At 43.1% G+C, this 20,907-nt stretch overlaps 1 protein-coding gene across 11 annotated transcripts in view; it reads left to right on the forward strand.

The window, feature by feature from the left end:
• kif26aa (kinesin family member 26Aa) overlaps positions 1-20,907 on the forward strand; it is a 75,617-nt gene that overhangs the window by 43,293 nt on the left and 11,417 nt on the right. For 6 of the 11 annotated variants that reach the window (XM_067572033.1, XM_067572034.1, XM_067572040.1 and 3 more), the window contains 8 exons: positions 2,250-2,442; positions 4,847-5,041; positions 8,290-8,383; positions 8,481-8,755; positions 10,027-10,210; positions 12,482-12,638; positions 13,879-14,041; positions 15,240-18,396. In XM_067572033.1, the coding sequence (XP_067428134.1) occupies positions 2,250-2,442; positions 4,847-5,041; positions 8,290-8,383; positions 8,481-8,755; positions 10,027-10,210; positions 12,482-12,638; positions 13,879-14,041; positions 15,240-18,396 (4,418 nt within the window). Of the gene's footprint in view, positions 1-2,249; positions 2,443-4,846; positions 5,042-8,289; positions 8,384-8,480; positions 8,756-10,026; positions 10,211-12,481; positions 12,639-13,878; positions 14,042-15,239; positions 18,397-19,291; positions 20,715-20,907 lie in introns of those variants that run through there. The other 5 variants (XM_067572042.1, XM_067572044.1, XM_067572038.1 and 2 more) reach the window with 2 other exon arrangements.

Raw genomic sequence — 20,907 nt, forward strand, 5'->3', positions numbered from 1 at the left:
TGTTTCTTATAATATTTTGAGGAAAAACTCTGAATTTTACAAGAATTCTTCTGAATTTTACAAGAATTCTTCTGAATTTTACAAGAAAAAAGAGTTGCAGAGAGGCGACTTATAAACTTCCTGAGTGTCGGGCAGCGAGGAGCTTCTCAGGTTTACGTGTCTGGTTTCTGCGAGCGATGTGGTTCACTGAGAGGAAGAAGAGGAGGAATATTACCTACTGAGACGAGAAGGACAGAACAAAAGGAAACAAAAGTTTTATGAATATAAAACCTTAATGGAGTAAAAATTCATAATACAAAGAGTCATAATTGAGCTTGTTTGTAGTTGAAGGTGTCAACAGTTTGACAGACGTCTCTTTTATAACGGAGGTTTGTGGGGATTTGGTTGCTGCAGTACTGCGAGTGACCACTGGGGGGGAAACTATCAGGTCTATTAATAGATCTGATCTGATGGGGACGGGTGCTTCCCTTTAGTGGTGACGGAGACCACGAGACAAACCCAGAACACACTGGATCGAAGCTGCAATGATTAGTCAATTAATCAATTAGTTGCCAACGATTTTGATACTTTATTAATCATTTGGAGTCTTTTTTTTTTAAGAAAAACGTCTAAATTCTCTGATTCCAGCCTCTTAAATGTGAATATTTTCTGGTTTCTTTGACAGTAAACTGAAGATCTTTGTGTTGTGGACAAAACAAAACATTGATGACGTCGTCTTCAGACATTTTATGGACCAAACAACTAACGGATAATGAAAATAATGATTAGTCGCAGCCCTGCTGTGTTGAGGTTTTGAAGGTGTGTTTGTGGTTGAAAGAAATCAACCTGGACACACACACACACACACACACATACACACACACACACACACACACACACAGACACACACAGACACACACACACACACACACACACAGACACACACAGACACACACACACACACACACAGACACACACACACACACACACACACACACACACACACACACACACACTGACACACACACACACACACACACACACACACACACAGTGACCTTGCAGCGCTGCAGTTTGTGAGTTTGTTGATGGTGAACGTCACCGCGGCTGTTAAACTCTCCGTCTTCTTCTTCTTCTCTCTCGGAGTGAATTCCCAGCGGCGGCTCTCTTCTGTCCTTCATGGAAGCTGTAATTACACGCTCTGCTCTCTGATTGGACTCAGTGAGGACGATGGAGGGATGAAGAGGAGGAGGAGGAGGAGGAGGAGTGCAGGGAGACTCTTCTTCTTCTTCTTCTTCTCTTTAATGATGTCAGATCTGAGGTTGAGCCTCGTCAACCTCCCATTGATCCGACCCTCCTCCTCCTCCTCCTCCTCCTTCTTCTTCTTCTTCTTCTTCTTCTTCTTCTTCTTTTCTTCATATTCTGCTTTTATCAAACACTTCAAGATCTTTTCTGCACATTTAAAACTCAACGTTTTTATTATTTAAATAGACGAAACATTAAGAAACTTCTCACTATGATAAATAGACAGATTTACTTTATTAATCCTCATAACAACAACAAAAAATACACGAGTCAGACAACAAACATATAAACACAAACTAACACAGACTCATCAGCAGCCTCATTTATGTCAACCAATTAATAAATAAAAAGCTGATAATAAATGATACGTCTAAACACAGAAAATAAATATGAACTAAAACAACAGATTCTGTTGAAAACATGTTTGGATTAACTGATAAACCACCGCAGTGTTGACATGTAAACATGTTATTTATCTGTTATTTACAGGTGAAATGAGTTCATATCTGTACTGATGCAACAGTCTCTGTTTCTTAGTTGAACTGCTCCTTTAATGTTCCCACATTTGAAGGACTATTAGGACAAGTTGGTTTATTTGGTTCTCAAACAAACAATAAACAAATAATATGATTATTAATATATGAACATGTTATTATTACAAAATTAATTTATCAGCCAAACTGATGAAATTTTGCCTCAAACAAAGAACAAATGATCCATCGTTACTAATCACAGTATTTAACTTCACTAATTACTGCATACGAAGCCTTAACTGATGACACCTGCATGTCATATAATAAATTATACCTACTATTATTTAAAAGCAATTATAAACTTACAAACTTTCCCTTTAATATCATCTTAATAATCTGACGTTGTTCTTTATTCTTGACGTCCTGAGATGTTTTTGACGTCCTGAGATGTTGAGAAGATGTTTTTGACGCCGTGATGTTTTGTGTCTTCAGGGCGGCTCAGAAGCTCAGTCTGTCCCGCAGGAAGAAGTCTCAGCCGGGCCCCCCCTCCTCACCCGGCGAGGCCCCGGGGCTCCTGCTCTACACCGGAGGGTTCAGCGGGGCCCTGCAGCTCTCCCCGCCCGCCATCCCGCCATGCCTCCTACGGGCCGGGTCAAAGGTCAAGGACACGCCGGGGATGGGGAAGGTAAGATGATGTCCTGTTGTTTCAGTTATCAGTGTTCAGATCAGCTGTGACGCTGAGGGCGGGATGCGGACGTAGCTGTGGGCGGAGTCAGTGGCTGTGGGCGGGGTCACATGATGACTCTGATGGACGGGATGAGAAACACTGAAGCTTCTGATGAAACGTCACAAATGTTTCTTTGTTTCATCGACTTGTTTTATGGCTGAAAGAGGAAAAACATTCAGAACTCCATCAAACAACTCAGTCTCCTAGAATTATAATAATAATTATGTTCATATTCGACTAAACTGAAACAGTAAATATGTTTTGGTGGAAATTTAACACGTTTCCTCTCAACATCATGAGAACATGTTAATGTAAAAATGTTAATACTAAATGTATGAGTGAAATGTTCAGAGAGAACTAAATGTCTGATGTTGCAGTAAAATATATATTATATAATATAAACTAAAGCAATATGAAAGTGTTTGTGTTCAGATCCTGTTTAATACAGAAAAAGTCTTGAAGCTCAACAAGTTAATGAACATTTAAAGTTGCAACACTGAAGAGCTGAAGATTCATTTAGATAAATGTCTGTTAGGTCACCGTCGATCCTTTGGCCCGCTGATGAAAGTTCTTACATTTGTAGTGTTTATGATTATTACAAACTGAGTGTCGGTGGCGACTTTCCCGCCATGCGGTTGGTCCACCAGAGAAGGTGGGCGGAGCAACAGACTCGCTCTTCAGTTCACTTGTGTGTTCAGCAAGTCTCCAGAAACATAGTGGCCAAACTGTGGAATCACAACCTCCAGGTCCAACAGCAGCATGTTTCAATCATGGGAGAAGGAGCAGCTGTAAAGCAGCGTAAGTGAAGATTAAATCCTACACATTAATCCTGTCTGTCTAATAAACTCAATGAAAACTCTGCTGCTGCTCCCACTTGGCAGGTTCATTAAAGTTTTAATGCTGAGCTCCTGAACTCCAGTCTTCCTCAGTTCTTCCTTCATATATTGTCTTTCTAGATCATAATTAGTATAATCTATGTTTGCATGTATAATAGTCTCCTCAGCCAGCTGGAAAAAATATGTTCATATATCGGTATCGGCAACAATGAGTTAGAAAAATCGGCATACCGGATATCGGCAAAAAATCTGATATTGTGCATCCCTAGATTAAACCGATACAGTCGACACAGCAGCAGTCACACATTTCTATGATTGAACCACAAACACAAACACAGTAACACACTGACTGAGAACACAGGGTTTTATAGATCACAGTAACTAAATGAAGCTTCATCAGCTCCTCATCTTATGACTGGAACATGTGAGAGCGGGAGACACTTCTCCTCCTCCTCCTCCTCCTCCTCCTCCTCCTCCTCCTCTTCGTCTCTCTCAGACAGTTTACTGTGGTCATAAAGTTGAAGCAGTTTGTATTTACAGCTGTGGAAACGTCCCCCAGTGATTCGCTCATAAACAGACTGATGGACTGAGCAGCAGCTTCCTCCACACATAGTTTACTGTTGGACTCTTCCTCCTCCTCCTCCTCCTCCTCTTCCTCCTCTTTCATCCTTTCTTTCTGTCTCTAATCTACTTAAAGTGTCTTTTATATAGATTTTATTTCTTCTTCTGTGTAAAGAGTCGTTGAGTACATTGAAAAGCACTCTATAAATACAATGATTGTGATATTTCTCTTCCTTTCTCTCATTATTTCCATCCTTTCTTTCTTGATCCTTGATTCCTTCTTGTTATTTGAGGAGAAAAAGTCATAAATATATAAAAATATATTTTAAAGCAAAAGAATATGATTATATTTCATTAATGTTTCTTTGATTTAGAGAAAACTACAGTGTTGGATCATTATAGAGAAATGATAAAATAATTGATTGAAAACATCAGTTTATCTCTTCTGCTCTTTATTTCTGAACCAGCAGCAGTTAACGACGTCTGTTCAGAGTTCAGACTGAGTTTGTATCAGGATGAAACGCTGCAGGAGTTGAAAGTTCAGCAGTCTTACATTTATTTTAAAAAGCTTCTCTCTTCCTGTGACTGAGGAGCTGATGATTCGCTCCGCCGGCTCGCGGCGACACATCATTTAAAATCTGCTGCGTCTCAGATTGTTATCGGCTTTGAACTTGACCTCCTCGCCGACACAGAGCACCGACTCAGCAGCTCTGTGACGGACCAATAAAAACCCACCGGAGTCACTTACAGCTGTCACATGACACAACACCAACAGATGGCTCAGCGCCGAGATACACGAGCTGCTGCTGCTCAGAGCTTCATAAACTTTATTTCATATTGATTTTAGTCCAGCAGAACAAATATACAATGACTTCCTGTTTCTTTGGAGTATTTTGAAGTCTAGTAACGTCCCTCACATTTATCCTCCTTCCTGTACGATGTGTGGACTTCCTGTCTGTCTCCAGGTCCGAGTGATGGTCCGGATCTGTTCGGTCAACAGCGGCGAGTCGTCCGAGTCCATGTCCTTCATCAAAGTGGACGGCAGGAAGAAGCAGCTCAGCCTCAGCGAGACGTCGGCCGGCGGAGTCCAGAGGAGATCCTCCACCTCCGCCCCCAAGACCTTCACCTTCGACGCCGTCTTCTCGCAAGACGCCTCACAGGTGAGACGAGACGTCCTTCACACGACAGACAGGAGGCACAGACGTTTCACTTTTATCACCTGATTCACATATTTGATGATCCATCAAGGATAAATATCAAGTAAAAACTTGTCTTATAATTTCAGATTTTGCCTCAAAATGATCATGTTCACATTTTCTTCAAAGTATAACGTTTGGTGGATTTTTTGTTAGTGAATTCTGACTGAACATTGATAGAATCAGCTGATCTGAGTCACCTTCTGTTATTACTGTGTTCTCAATAATGAGCTTTAATGAGCAGCAGTGAGCTTTGCCCTGAGTTTTACCTCTCAGGTTCCACACAGGCTGTCCTACCTTATTGATAAAGGTGCAGTGATACAACAAAAACTGAAACTATGATGAAAAATGTTTGTCGAAGACCCTTTTTTCTCAACAAAACGAGACTAAAACTAGATAAAAACGTTTGAAAATATGAATTATGACCAAATTTTTGACATTTTTCATCAACAAATGAGACCAGAAGCAGCAACAAAGCAGCTGACAAACCGCAAACATGCAGACACACATTTAGATAAGATAAGATAAACTTTATTGACCACAAAGGGTAATTTGTCTGGGACTGTGAGAGCATGCAGCCATCAGACAAACCTCTACTAGAACAGATCATACAAAGATAACAAGGTAAAAGATTCACTGAATTCATAAATTAAATACATAGATGAACACGACGACAGGCAGCAGAGAGATATCGTACATGTACCCAGTAAAAAGTGCTTCATCATGATGACAAGACTAAAAAATGTATAAGAAATGTAATAAAATACAAAAGCTAATGTAGATTATCGAGTTAACTTCACTGTCAGTTCCAGGATTAATGTCAGCAGTCGTAGATCTGAATCTTCTCTCTCGATGTTCACTGAAGAAATGTCAACACATTATCTCCTCTCAGCATTAACACAGACAGTCAAATGCAAATGAAACCCGACTTCTCCTGAAAATAACAACATATGACACGTAGTGACTCAGATAAAAGCCTCCAAATAAAGAGTGAAAACTGAGGAAAAGACATCAGAAACGATCAATAGCTCATACAGATCAATCACTTCTCCAATCTGAGATCAACAGAACACGTTTAGAAATGTGACGTTTGATCTTTTCATCACAGAGGAAACACCTCTGCAGCATTTTGTTTTTCCCCGGAGACCAATGACAGCAGGAGATGCAGATCTATGTGTGTGTGTGTGTGTGTGTGTGTGTGTGTGTGTATGTGTGTGTGTGTGTGTGTGTGTGTCTATGTGTGTGTGTGTGTGTTTGTGTGTGTGTGTGTGTGTGTGTGTGTGTGTGTGTGAGTGTGTGTGTGTGTGTGTGTGTGTGTGTGTGTGTGTGTGTGATGTAGTTATCTGTCAGAGTTGAGGTGATGCAATGCTGCAGACCTCTGCTGCGGCGGGGAAACGTCAGCGAGATGCAGACTGAAGCAGCAGATGGAAACAGTTGGATTTATAAAAAATGACACAGGTTGAGAGAAGTGAAACGGACTCCTGCAGCGTTCACACTGTTCACGATAAATCACACTTACAGTCGTCATCAGTTTACATTCAGACTCTCTGTGACAAAGTCCTGAAGTATCATATGGTGTTATATATCCTGAGGTATCGTACGGTGTTATATATCCTGAGGTATCATATGGTGTTATATATCCTGAGGTATCATACAGTGTTATATATCCTGAGGTATCATATGGTGTTATATATCCTGAGGTATCGTACGGTGTTATATATCCTGAGGTATCATATGGTGTTATATATCCTGAGGTATCGTACGGTGTTATATATCCTGAGGTATCGTACGGTGTTATATATCCTGCTGTATCATACGGTGTTATATATCCTGAGGTATCATACGGTGTTATATATCCTGAGGTATCGTACGGTGTTATATATCCTGAGGTATCGTACGGTGTTATATATCCTGAGGTATCATATGGTGTTATATATCCTGAGGTATCATATGGTGTTATATATCCTGAGGTATCATACGGTGTTATATATCCTGAGGTATCATATGGTGTTATATATCCTGAGGTATCATATGGTGTTATATATCCTGAGGTATCGTACGGTGTTATATATCCTGAGGTATCGTACGGTGTTATATATCCTGAGGTATCATATGGTGTTATATATCCTGAAGTATCATACGGTGTTATATATCCTGAGGTATCATATGGTGTTATATATCCTGCTGTATCGTACAGTGTTATATATCCTGAGGTATCGTACGGTGTTATATATCCTGAGGTATCATATGGTGTTATATATCCTGAGGTATCATATGGTGTTATATATCCTGAGGTATCGTACGGTGTTATATATCCTGAGGTATCATATGGTGTTATATATCCTGAGGTATCATATGGTGTTATATATCCTGAGGTATCATATGGTGTTATATATCCTGAGGTATCATATGGTGTTATATATCCTGAGGTATCGTACGGTGTTATATATCCTGAGGTATCGTACGGTGTTATATATCCTGAGGTATCATACAGTGTTATATATCCTGAGGTATCATATGGTGTTATATATCCTGAGGTATCATATGGTGTTATATATCCTGAGGTATCGTACGGTGTTATATATCCTGAGGTATCATATGGTGTTATATATCCTGAGGTATCATACGGTGTTATATATCCTGAGGTATCATATGGTGTTATATATCCTGCTGTATCGTACAGTGTTATATATCCTGAGGTATCATATGGTGTTATATATCCTGAGGTATCACATGGTGTTATATATCCTGAGGTATCACATGGTGTTATATATCCTGCTGTATCGTACAGTGTTATATATCCTGAGGTATCATATGGTGTTATATATCCTGAGGTATCACATGGTGTTATATATCCTGAGGTATCGTACGGTGTTATATATCCTGCTGTATCGTATGGTGTTATATATCCTGAGGTATCATATGATGTTATATATCCTGAGGTATCATACGGTGTTATATATCCTGAGGTATCATACGGTGTTATATATCCTGAGGTATCATACGGTGTTATGCGCAACATTATGTCAACTCAGATTAACGTAATGTTATGTAACCAACATAAACTAAAGTTTTGGATCATAGATGTAAAGTTTTATCGTTAATTATGTTCTTCAGCATCATAAACCATCATGAACAAATACACTAGTGTGTGTAAGGTGACCGTGCTCTAACGTGATTGGTCGATACTAACTGGATCTCCCTCCTGATAGGCTGAGGTGTGCTCGGGGACGGTGGCGGAGGTCATCCAGTCGGTGGTGAACGGAGCTGACGGCTGCATCTTCTGCTTTGGACACGCTAACCTTGGTAACCTAGCAACTCACACCACATTCATCAATGTTGTGTTTATTTTGTGTTTTTCTGACAAGTCACACTACCGCTGCCTTGACTCCGCCCTCTCCAGGTAAGACATACACCATGATTGGCCGAGACTGCTCCACCCAGAGTCTGGGCGTGGCTCCGACCGCCATCTCCTGGCTGTTTAAGGTGATCGAGGAGCGGAGGGAGAAGGCCGGAGCTCGATTCTCCGTCAGAGTGTCGGCAGTAGAGATCTCCGGCCGGGAGGAGACGCTGACCGACCTCCTGGCTGAACTCTCCTCCTCCTCCTCGGCGGGGGGCCATCAGGAGGCCCCGGGCCCCGCCGTGTCCCTGCGAGAAGACCCCGTCTGTGGCTCCCAGGTAGGCCGAGGAGAAGATGTCCTCTCCGACTTCCTGCGGCACGTTTCAGAAGCGTCCCAGAAGCGGCTCTCCGCTCTGCTGCGCTAAAGATAGGAAGCTGCGTCGAGCAGCACAGAGCAGATCGAGCCGGGCAGGAAGTCAGACACAGAAACAGCATTGAGCATCCGGTCGATTTTCAAAATAAAACACCCCATGCAGACTCCTGGTCGTATATCAACAATAAACGCAATTAAAACAGATTAATAAAGAAACCATTTAACTACGTAGCCTAATTAACCACAGTAGAAGATCAAGGAAAATGACCAAATCGACGAAAGTTGAGCAAGTTAACAAAATTGGGCAGTTTAGTTGCTCTGCTACTGCAGTAATTACGGTAGCCTTAAGGGTCTTTATCAGCTTTGACTAGGCTGCTGTAATTACTGTAGTAGGAGTGCAACTGACTTTAAACGGCGGAAGGCTTCCCCGCAGTGAAGACGGAATCCCGGGGTCACACGTCATCTAAAACATCCTCTGTTGGATGGATTTCAAAATATCACATCAGGATGTTTAGAGAGATAATTAAAGATAATTTAGGGATTTATGAACACTGGAATAAAATCAGAGTTTACCTTGAAGCTCTAAAAATCGTCGGTTTAGTTTTTATGACTTGTATCCAGACAGGGATTAAATGAAATTAAAGCGGGACGTTTGAATATTCTGTCTGCATTTTTCGGGGCAGATGACATCATCGGGTCACCTTGACGAGTTTCCTTCCTCTCTTCATCGTCTCCTCCTCACCGCTCCTCTCTGACCTCGTCTTCACCCCCGGAGACTTCATCGCTGTCCACAACCGTCCAATTAGTCCTGACCTTCCTCCTTCTTCTCCTTATTCAGTCTGCTTTATCTCCCCCCGGCTCGTTCCGTCTGCCACTTTTTATCTCCTCACTTTAATTTTCTTTCTCTTTCTTTCTCCACACTTTGCTTTTCCTTCACACAGACATCCTTTTTCATCTTTATCAAACCTCATTCTGTCTTATTTTATCTCTCAGAAACTGGTTAGTCATGTAATTTTTTTCTCTAGATGAGACATCTTCATAATCTCACCTGCAGAATAATGTTTCTTCTGCTTTATTCCAGCAGAGATTCTGTAAGAAAACTGAAGAAAACCAGTTTAAATATCAGCAGAAGTGTTTTTTTTCTCTTCTATCTTGTATTTTATGATTTATATCTTGTTTTTCTTCTCTGTTCTTTCTGCTCTTCCTGTTTTCTCGTTATCTTTCTCTCTCCATCAGCTTCAGAACCAGACGGAGCTGCGGGCGACCAGCGCCGAGCGAGCCGCCTTCTTCCTGGATGCCGCGTTGGCAGCGAGGAGGAGCAGCCGAACGCCGAGCGACCAGGAGGCCCGGAAGAACTCGCACTTCCTGTTCACTCTGCACCTCAACCAGGACAGACTGGACAAGAGCAACAAGGCGGCAAGTCAGTGTTATAACAATGATCAGACGTTATTTACATCACTAAATATTGTGATTTTGGGGGTTTTGTTTTGTCAGTTTTGACATTTTACTCACCAGTTTCATCGCTGAGATCCATGACGTGACACCAGCAGATATTTTCCAAGCGTCCTGCTGAGTCGGGTCGATCGCGGCAGCAGAGAACCACATGTGAGCCGGTTCTGACCCACAGAGAGTAAACTGACTCAGCTGCACTTCAGTTGAGTCGACTTGAGCTCAGCGTGAGCACCCAGTATACATCTGATGATATTCTGTTATTCTTACTGTCAATAAAAACAGACGAAGCAACATGGAAACATATTCAATAATGTCTTAGATATTAAATCCAGCACCGTCAAGCTGAAACTGTTTTATTCGTATTCAGTTTCTTTGTTTGTGTTGGTTTAAAATCTGTGAACAAAATGCATTTTACTGACTAACATTAACTGCTGTTTGTAAAATGCCTGATAGTTTTAAAGCATCAAAGATATTCTATATTAAAAAAAGTAAAATAATAATAATAATAATAATAATAATAATAATAATAATGTATACATGAGCTGCACTGCTGGACTGGGTGACATGTTCCTTCATCACCATGAACACTGGTTTATTTTGACTCCATCACACTCACACGTCATCACCACCAGAGCACCAAATGTGGATTCATCCGCTGCTGAAAATAGTCCCCAACAAACGCAACATTTCCTCCTGTTTGTTTGATAAAAACCAGTTGTTTTAGGAAATCACTGAGACTTTTTAAAACTTTTCGTAGCTTCCCAGTGGACCCGGTTGGTGAGTCTTTGTTTCCGAGTTGTGTCGGCTGCTTTGACTCCAGTAAACCTGCAGTTTGAAAATGAAACTATATATTTGAGGTGTTTGATCTTCAATAAGAACCAGTAGGTTTGGAGCTGAGAGAGAAGGGTTGATTTGAGTCTGGTGATCTTCCACAAACGTCTCCAGGTTACAACCACAGACCTGTCAACATCAGTTCAACAACACCTAATGAAGAAACAGCAGGTTGTCGACACCGACCCGCCTGACGAGAATAAAACTGACTGTTAGCAATCATGGAGCTGTGAAACCTGACAGCTCCGTTAGCGATTAGCTCCCCTTTTTTTCCCCTCTGCTATTCATTTCCAAACACATAGCTGCTAATTAGCTTCACTGGAAGCTGCAGACGTGCTCGACAAGAACATTAACAAGCAGAACGTCTACGTGAACGCCGTCTCTGCCCACGTCTGCCTGTCGCAGCAGACACATTTCCACAGTTATTAGTGTTTCATTGCTGCTGCGTCCACGGCTGGAATACATCTGCATGGCTAATGAGGCCTGAAGGTTCTGTGTCCTGCAGTGTTTACAGACCGGCGGGTATAAAAGTGAACACTCAGCCGCACTCAGCAGTTTCTAAATCTTGCTGATGTGGGCGGTTGATTGTAACCACCATCATTTCTCTGACTTAATGGAATGAAAAGGCAGTTTAAATGAGCAGATATCAGACTCAGACTGATCTTTATCTGTCAGGACTCGGGACATAAATTGGGACTTTTTTTTTTTCTCGACTTGGGAGTTATCTTGGACTTTCAAAATAATTGTCTTTGTCCCAACTTTGTCCCACCTGAAAAGGTCTTTTCAGGTGGTCCATTCTTTACCTACAGTAGGTCTTTGGACTTTTTTGTCTTTACTCCAGAATCACTTGTCTTGACTCGGGGCTTAATTTTGGGGATTTCAAAATAAGGTCACAGACGAGTCACTGTATAAAGGTTTTTATAACTTTTTAAACAGCACTGTGGTCCTCGTCTCTGCTGACTGTGATGTCCTGTGAAAGCTTTGGACCAGGCTGGTATTATTTGTTATATTATTCAGTTCTGACCCTGTTTACTCACACAATCAGTTAATCCACCGAGCAGAATCACTGGATGGGATTTGAGCGTGAAGTCTCAGCTGCAGCTCAGAGTACACAGACCTCTTTTCATATTTAAAGAAGGCGAAGATAAATAACTCGCAGCAGATATTTCATATACTGTATGTACAAGATTAGACTTTATTCATCTCATAAAGAGAAGAAGCAGAAGCACAGTAGCTGTTCGCTACTTGATAAACGACTTTCAGCACCAAATCAATTAAAATAGCCATTGTTTACTTTTTCTATCTATAAACCAATCAATGAATCGACCGGCTATTTAAGCAGCTGACCGTCTGAGCACTAATGAGCAGATAAGCATGATGTATTGTTTGTCGTCTCTCCGTCTGTCAGTGTCCGGTCGGAGTCGTCTCCACCTCCTGGATTTGGGGAGCTGTGAGATGAACATCAGCAGGACCAGAGAGGGAGGCGGTGGTCAGTGTCTGTCTCTGTCCGCGCTGGGAAACGTCATCCTCGCCCTCGCCAACGGCGCCAAGCACGTCCCATACAGGTACGCGCTCACACCACTCTGGGCACGTGTTAATGAAGGTCAAAGGTCACGGTTCCCCCAAACAACAGATGGGACAAAAGATCCCTGCGAGAGAAGAAGAAGAGCGAGAGGATGACGTCTGAATTTAATGTATTTTTAATGTGTTTTCAGTCGTCCCAAACGGTTGATTAGACTGATGAATAAATCACTTTGTAATGCTAATTGACATGTATATTCAGCTCTCTGGGTGTTTGTGATGCAAACGAGCTCTAACTTCATATTCAGGGCTGTATTTTTGGTATTTTGTTGGACTCCGCTGTTCTGTCTCGTTCTGGGTTTGAAGCTGTTGGTACGTTTCCATCCACCTGTTCTCTCCTATAACGCCGAGATGCAGTAGCTTCCTTGAAACTGAGTTAACAGTCAGTTCAAGTCATGTAATTTTTTATTTATATAGCCCAATATCACAGATCACAAATTAGCCTCAGGAGGCTTTACAATCTGTAGAGCAATACAGCGTCCTCTGTGCTTAAACCCTCGATTAGATTAAAGAAAAACTCCCAAAGAAACGGGATAAAAATAAGACCAGAATACAAATATTATGCAGTAGGAATGGGCAGTTTTTACAAAACGACATGTAAAAATTTCCAGAGCAACAAAACAAGAGATATAAACCAAACAACAGTGACTGCAACATGCAACACTTTAATGGAAGTACAGTTCCAGTCACTTGAATAAGTGAGTCCAAACCTTTGACTGGTCTTGTGTTTCCCAGAGAACTTTGGTTTTACATTGAAGAACAGGACAGTTGATAATACAGGACACTTCATTTAAAATACATATCCTTCCTTCCAAATCAGTGGAAGTTGTTGTCATGTTTGTATGAACCAAAAGTATCAAAATGTGGATTTTTTATTAATAATACTTGGATCAGGAAGAGGTTGGATCTTGGTTAAAAAAGAAAAAGCTGAGATTGTAGTATTTAAATTCGGTATGTTATCATTAAAGCTGTTCTCCAGATCTTTCCAGAGTAAGGGTTTCATGGACATTTCACTCAATTCTGACTACAGATCACACGTGGTGAGTAGTTCAAAGTCGGGCTTCATTAATGTGAAATGATAGATCTTTTTATTCCTTTTTGCCCGTCTGTGCCCGACTGTTGCGTGGTGTAATGAATGGTTTCTGGGATCCTACGGGGGAGTTTCTCGGGCCTGTGGTGCGTCTTTTTTTTTTTTAACGAGGGGTTTCTTGATGTATTATTCAGGGACAGTAAGCTCACCATGCTCCTCAGTGAATCTCTGGGCAACATCAACTGTCGAACCACCATGATCGCCCACATCTCCGACTCCCCGGCCAACTACATGGAGACGCTGACCACGGTGCAGCTGGCCTCCCGCATCCACCGCATGAGGAAGAAGAAGTCCAAGGTGCTTCGCTTCGTAGTCTCCAGATTATTGTTCACAGATTATATTTATCAGCTGAACTGAGTCGGTTTGGTGATTTATTTACCAATAAATCCCAATAAGACACTTTTAATGTTCCTCATTTAAAGTCCCAGATTAGTTTTATGATAATTAAGTCCCAACAACATTAAACTTGAATATATTTTTGATGCTGTAAAGGTTCCTGTTTGAGTTCAGTTGTCCATCCTTACTGTCTGCACATTAAAACACATAAAACTTTAAAATGGGAATAATTTTTTCATAAATATCATATGATGCTGTATTGAGGAAGCAAAACCCAAAATATTTACACATGGAAATTATTTGAAAGAAAACTGAATTAGACTGTTTTTGTTTTGTGTTTTTGAGTTTTTGTATTGTATAAATATAAAATATGGGTAAAAAAAAAAGGCCAAACAATGGGACTCAGTGTGATGTGATGTCCTTTTCTTGAAATGAAGAACTTTACATTTTTATGAGATGTTGGTAGTGATGAGACACCAGATACAGGATGTCTGGCTGAATTATGGGGACATTTGATGCAATGGAGCAGAAATGTTTTAGAAAATGATGCCTTTGGTTGGATTTGTTTTCTCTTGAACAAGCTGATAAAAATATAGGTGATTTTTTACAGTGTTGAATTTATTTTATTATGTCTAAGCTACTTAAGGACAAATATAAAGGGAATATTAGTACTTCTAAATGTTATTAATTAAATATTGAACCATATAGACCTTTTTCATTCTACGGGAGTCATAAAGGTTTTAACTGATGTCCTGAGACTAGTGACAGTAAAACATTTAAATCTATAATGTAAAACTGGGCGATCATGTCAGGAAGCCACACAGTCGTAATTCAGCGAGGTTATTCTACCATGATACGACATATAATCAATATCAGTGCTCCTTCGGGGGACGGTAGCCTCTGTGGTGAGATGAGATCGTCTTTCACTTTCATTTGGCAGATTGACAGTCTGTTTTTATATTTTATAGATTGAAAAAGTCATATGGAAACACGAGTTACAAGCTCCTACATCTCATTGAAATTAACTTTATACAGCCCGCCGTGAGCGCTTTAAACCTCGCACTGTGTCGCTCCAGGAGGCTGCAGAAATGGATTTGTCTTCAGATTGATCGCTGCGTCTCTTCAGTATGTTAATCGTGTGTCGTTTCTCTCCCATCAGCAGTACGCCTCCAGCTCATCTGGAGGGGAGAGTTCCTGCGAGGAGGGCCCGACCCGTCGACCCCCACACCTTCGACCCTTCCACCCTCGGACGGTGGCCCTCGACCCAGACACACCCCTGCTGCTCTCCAGTGATCCCGACTACTCGTCCAGCAGCGAACACTCCTGCGACACCGTCATCTACATCGGGCCTGGAGGGACGGCCATCTCAGACCGAGAGCTGAGCGACAACGAGGGGCCTCCTTCCTTCATTCCCATCATCCCCTCCCTGAACAAAAAGCGGGTCAAAGATGCGCCCAGGTCCGATGGCGATCATTTTAAGTGCAACACGTTTGCAGAGCTGCAGGAGAGACTCGACTGCATCGACGGCAGCGAGGGCCCGGCCACGTTCGGCACAGAGGGTAAAGCAGCACAAGCAGCGGCTGTCAGGACTCCCAGTGGAGCTACTAAACCCACAGAGGCAACATCTCCACCCAAACCTGATAAGAACTCCTCCCAGAGGTTCTCAGAAAGCACAAATAAATCTCATCAGGAGCTATCCAAGTTCCCCTCAGCCAGTGGCATGGACACCTCCAAACGGACAAGTGCAGATGGGGAGAAACTTGCAGCCGCCCTCGTTCAGCCATGTGTGGTAAAGCCTTTTTCTCAGGACTCAGAGCCTGTGGTGCGGGAGAAGGTCTACCTCAAAGGGGGTGTACCCAAGCCGTCTGCCTCACCGTCCTTACCCAGGACATACAGGGCAGCAGCTCAGCCTGGGGAAGTCATCCGTAGGACTCCCCCAGTCGGTATGAGTCAACAAGCACAAAGGCAAGGGCAACCGCCAGGGTCCCCTAGCAGATGCCCTGTGGAGGACAACAATCTCCGGACGGCGCTGTTAGGAAGATGCCTCGACAGGGATTTCCTCAGAACTACCATCACACTGCAGCAGCCTGTGGAGCTGAATGGGGAGGACGAGCTTGTGTTCACTGTGGTGGAGGAGCTTCCTCATGGCCTCATCCCAGACAACGGCCGACCCTCCAACATCCTCAGCTTCAACAGCGACTGCTCTCTGCAGGCTTTAGCTTCTGGCTCTCGCCCCGTCAGCATCATCAGCAGTATTAACGATGAGTATGATGCTTACACATCTCAACATGGAGCCGAAGGATCCGGTGCTGATGTTGGTGCCAGCTGCCAAGAAATGTTGTTTTCCCAACATGGCAACAAGCACCCAACTGTTAGCTCATGGTCAAGTGAAGTGAGTGTGGAGTCAGCTGAAAGTGAAAGCACTCGTTCAACTGGCAGATTTTACTTGAGGGACAAAAACATGGCATCAGAGAATACATCGACACTGACGTCGCCAAGTGTATTTCATCGAGAGCCGTTTCTGCAGCAACGTGTCAAGAGCTCCCTGAATGACAGCGGTGTCTGTTTCTCAGAGCTGGACAGTGACCCTGCTACCCCAAACAAACCATCTTTTACCAAGTGCCCTCCCTTCCCTGAATCAACCAAAGCCTCACCAAAAGGCTCCAAGCTGAGAGCCAATACTCTGAACACTTCAGTGTCAGCCCACATTCCCCATCACGCCACCCATTCCAGTCTTCCCAGGAAAACCAAGCCTACCTCATCTGCAGCTGTGGGTTGCAGCAGACAGGAAGGCAGACATGATGACTTTTTGCTTCAGGGAAGCAGTCACTTTGATCCCAGAGAGGTCGAGTTTCTCTCTACAGGTAAACCACCAAGAAGTGGTGTAAACATTTCCTCCAAGAGGCCTGGAGGGAACAGTAACAGTGTACCGCGGCCACCAAAGGCACAAGTGTCATCTTCAGCTCAGAGGGTGGTTGACGGCTGTGAGAAGTCCAGCAGCAGAAGAGGAGATACTCTTATCAAGCTTCCACGACTCACACGTGGGGCTACGACTCTGGGAACTGTTTCCATTCCCCAGAGCTCCGAATCGAAATGGAGTCATGAAGCCACCTCAGCGACAGGTACCCTGAGGTTTTCATCCTTGGGAAAAAAGTCAAATGGGCAGAAGAGTAGCATGATCTCCAAGTCTGGATCTGGAAGCATCTCTCCTCCTGCTCCACCTGCCAAACAGTCAAGCCAAGAACAAAAGACAAGGACTGCGCTATTTCCAAGTGCCTTAAAAACAAGCAGTGACACTGGAAAGTCTTCATCCCCAAAAACATCAACCTCAGAGGAAGAATTCAACAGGCTCCGCGCAGATTCATTCAGCCACAAGACATCTAGTTTAAAAACTGACCATGGCTCTGCCAGGACGTCCTCGAGTCTAAAGACACGAGGGGCCAAAACAGACTCCTCTAGGTTCTACGGGAGTCTGATGTCTCTGGAGAGATGTGACAGCCAAACTTCTGTCGGGTCCAAGCCTGTCCTGTCCCAGGAGAACAGCGGTGCTAGCTTGGGAGGTAACAACAGATCCAACAGGTCAGTGCCAAAACTTGGAGTTCCAGCCTCCACCTCAACACCTGCTTCTTCTTCCCAAGTTTCTCCTGGTGTCTTTGCAACTACATCCAAACTGCTGCAGGTAAAAGGCGGCAGCAGCTCGCGAGCTGCAGTTTCTGGCGGGTCAAAGGTTCGAACGCTGTCTACCAGCAGTTCCAAGAGCCTGAGCTCCTCTCTAAAACCTCCTGATAATGCAGCTGGACGCAACACTGGCCTACTTACAACTGGTAAATCCCCTGCTCGCCCCGCCACAGGAGTCAAGTCAGGAAGAGGCACTATCATGGGAACAAAGCAGGCCATCAGCCGGGCAGCGAACAGCCGGGTTAGCGAGCTAGCTGCTGGAAGTCAAAGGAAGCAGCTCAGCAGGGGGCTGTCAGGAAATGACAGTACTGACAGCGGGACCAGTGGTGTCAGCAGGTCGCTAATCAACACACCGATACCATCCCCTTACAGCAAGATTACCGCCCCCCGCAGGCCGCAGCGCTACAGCAGCGGGCACGGCAGTGACAACAGTAGTATCCTCAGCGGGGAGCTGCCCCCTGCCATGGGCCGCACCGCCCTGTTTTACCACAGCGGGGGAAGCAGTGGCTATGAAAGCATGATCCGAGACAGCGAGACTACCGGCAGCACCTCGTCAGCACATGACTCCATGAGCGAGAGCGGAGTGTCGTCGTCCAATAGGAGCAGAGTTTCCAAATCGCCCAAGAAGAGAGGAAATGGTGAGTCAAAGATGCAAAGATAGAAAAAGTACTGAAATGTTCTGGTGTAACAGCAGCTGCTACACAGAGTGTTGCATTCTGGGTTGTTTGTAGCATTAATGTTGCTAGGCTAGTCAGTCAGCACCACAGTGTTTGGTTAGCTCAGTTTTAACTGCAGGAGTGTAACGTGTTAATGTCCCACAGAGGAAAGAAATTCATGAAAACAAGTTCAAAAAGTTTTTTTTCCAAAAAGCCAGTGTTTGAAAATGCATACATACGTTTTACTCAAGTTGATGACAGCTACACTCCAATTACTGTGAGTGCAACAAAACCGTAGAGAGTAAAAAGTCAATAAAGACTTAATCAAACCACCGGTTCAACAAGCAGAAACATGTAGAAAAGTGATATTTTCAACTGCTTTGCCCGCAGTGTCCCATCCACCGCCGGTATGTTTTACACAACCACAGCGAGCTGGTTAAGGCACCACGACACGTAATCCCACACAGAAACTGAGAAACACCCATTTGATTTGTATCACTATGAAATCAGGAGATTAACAGGAGTAATTACCAATCAGGGGCACAGTGGGAGAAAGGTTTAAAAATAGGGAGACTCAAATGAAAATTGGGAGTGTTGGCAGGTATGAAAATGAGGGCTCGTCTAATATTCAGACCAATTTGGTGTTTTATTCTCAAACCATAAATCATAAATCAAAGTTGATGTAACTGAACAACAATGACCGATGAAACTCCCACTTTTCATGTTTTATTACATCCTGCAGCGTTACACAGGGTGAAAGTGTTCATGACTCAACAAACAACATATCAATGATTTATCAATTATTAGAGCATTTTCAGACCTGTGTAGTTCAGTCTGGTTGAATGGTTTTCCTCCTTGGTGCGATTCATTTGTGCAGATGTGAGCACAGCAATCATACGTGGACCAAAACAACCAGGAACAGGAACACTTTACAGGAAGTGGCTCGTTAACGGTGGGAACGTGCTCCGACCTCCATCTGCTAACAGCTGCTAGCAGCTAGCTGGAGGATGAATCGAGGTCTGACTTGGACTTGATGTTTGAGCAGATAAGAGCATCTTCAGGATCTTCTTCCCAGACACACCTGACCAATGAGAGGAGAGAACGTTCTCATCTGGCTTTTACTGATGCATTTTGGTTTGCTTGGTTTTTACCAACTCATCCACTGATTCAGGCCAGAACAACACAGTAGAGATTTGAAATTTCCTTTAGAGTTTTACCAGTAGTGAACTAAAGATGTAACGTTTGTCCTGAAAGGGGCACTAGAGGAAAATCTAATGGGTTCATTTATTGGGGAATGAGATCAGCACATTTCATGATGATCTGCACTATAGATTTATGTTCATGTGCACAGTTTGGCTTGATGGTGTCACTGGAGAAAAGTTCAGAGAATCTCATTAGGACTCAAACTTCAGGAACCATGAATAACTACAGATCAGCACATTTCTTTGTAATTTGGACAGTCAGTGGTTGAATTATCTGCTCTTACTGTGATTGATCACCATCCTTTCACTGCTGCTGTTGAGTCAGAACATAATTGTACTTCGGTTAATTGTAGATCTACTGAGACTGACTTTGTCGCAGCAACATATCAGCATAATTTTTCTTTATTTGATTTAAAGTTTTGATTTTCTGGGCATTTAAAGTCATAAATCATGAATAAACAAAAAGCAGCAGCGGCAGACTGTGACAGTGAATCCTCAAAAGGAAAGGCTGTATTACATTTTCTTATCTTATCCAACTATTTATTGAAATGAGGTTTTATATCAGTGAAGTAAATGACAAAAGTTTACTTTTATTTGACATTCAACAGCTATTTCCGACGTGTTGATTCAGAAAGTGAAAGAGCCATAAAACCTGTCTCTCCTGGAGGCTACGAGACAGAATTAACATATTCATGGCTTTTCTCCAAAATGTGCTTTTTATCCGTCGGAGTGTGTGACGGTGACTGTTCAGTACAATGTTTTCATGAATGCTGAGCACATAGGAGAGTATTACTGCTTTGGGAGCATCTATCAAAGGCACCGCATGAGTTTATCTCTCCGCTCGGCATTATCGTTAAATCTACATCCGTGCACGTTATCTGGGACGATGCGGCGGTGTATTCTGCCTCTGCGCGTTAGCTTCCGCGCAGCTGATTGTGATGCATGCGGCCGGCTCGCAGCAGGTCAGGCAGCCTGATGCATATGGAATCAGCTCTCATGTGATCTGGCTGCCATCAGTCTGAGGATCTTGGCTCGTTTCTGCCTCATGAATATTTCATGAAGCCACAGCAATGCCCGGTGTACATATCCAACTCCAATTATCACCCCCCTCCCACCACCCCCCCCCACACACACACACACCCCACCCCCCACCCCGCCTCCTCATCCACTACACACCACTCCACAGCATACACACCCACGCACACTCCTCCTCAATATGTCACTATTTTCTAAGAGACACATTTGTGCAGAATGTTTTTAATAATCAGTCGTGGCTTTTTGTTTGCGGTGC

Source organism: Thunnus thynnus, chromosome 18 (genome assembly GCF_963924715.1).
Source record: "Thunnus thynnus chromosome 18, fThuThy2.1, whole genome shotgun sequence".
Taxonomy (NCBI): domain Eukaryota; kingdom Metazoa; phylum Chordata; class Actinopteri; order Scombriformes; family Scombridae; genus Thunnus; species Thunnus thynnus.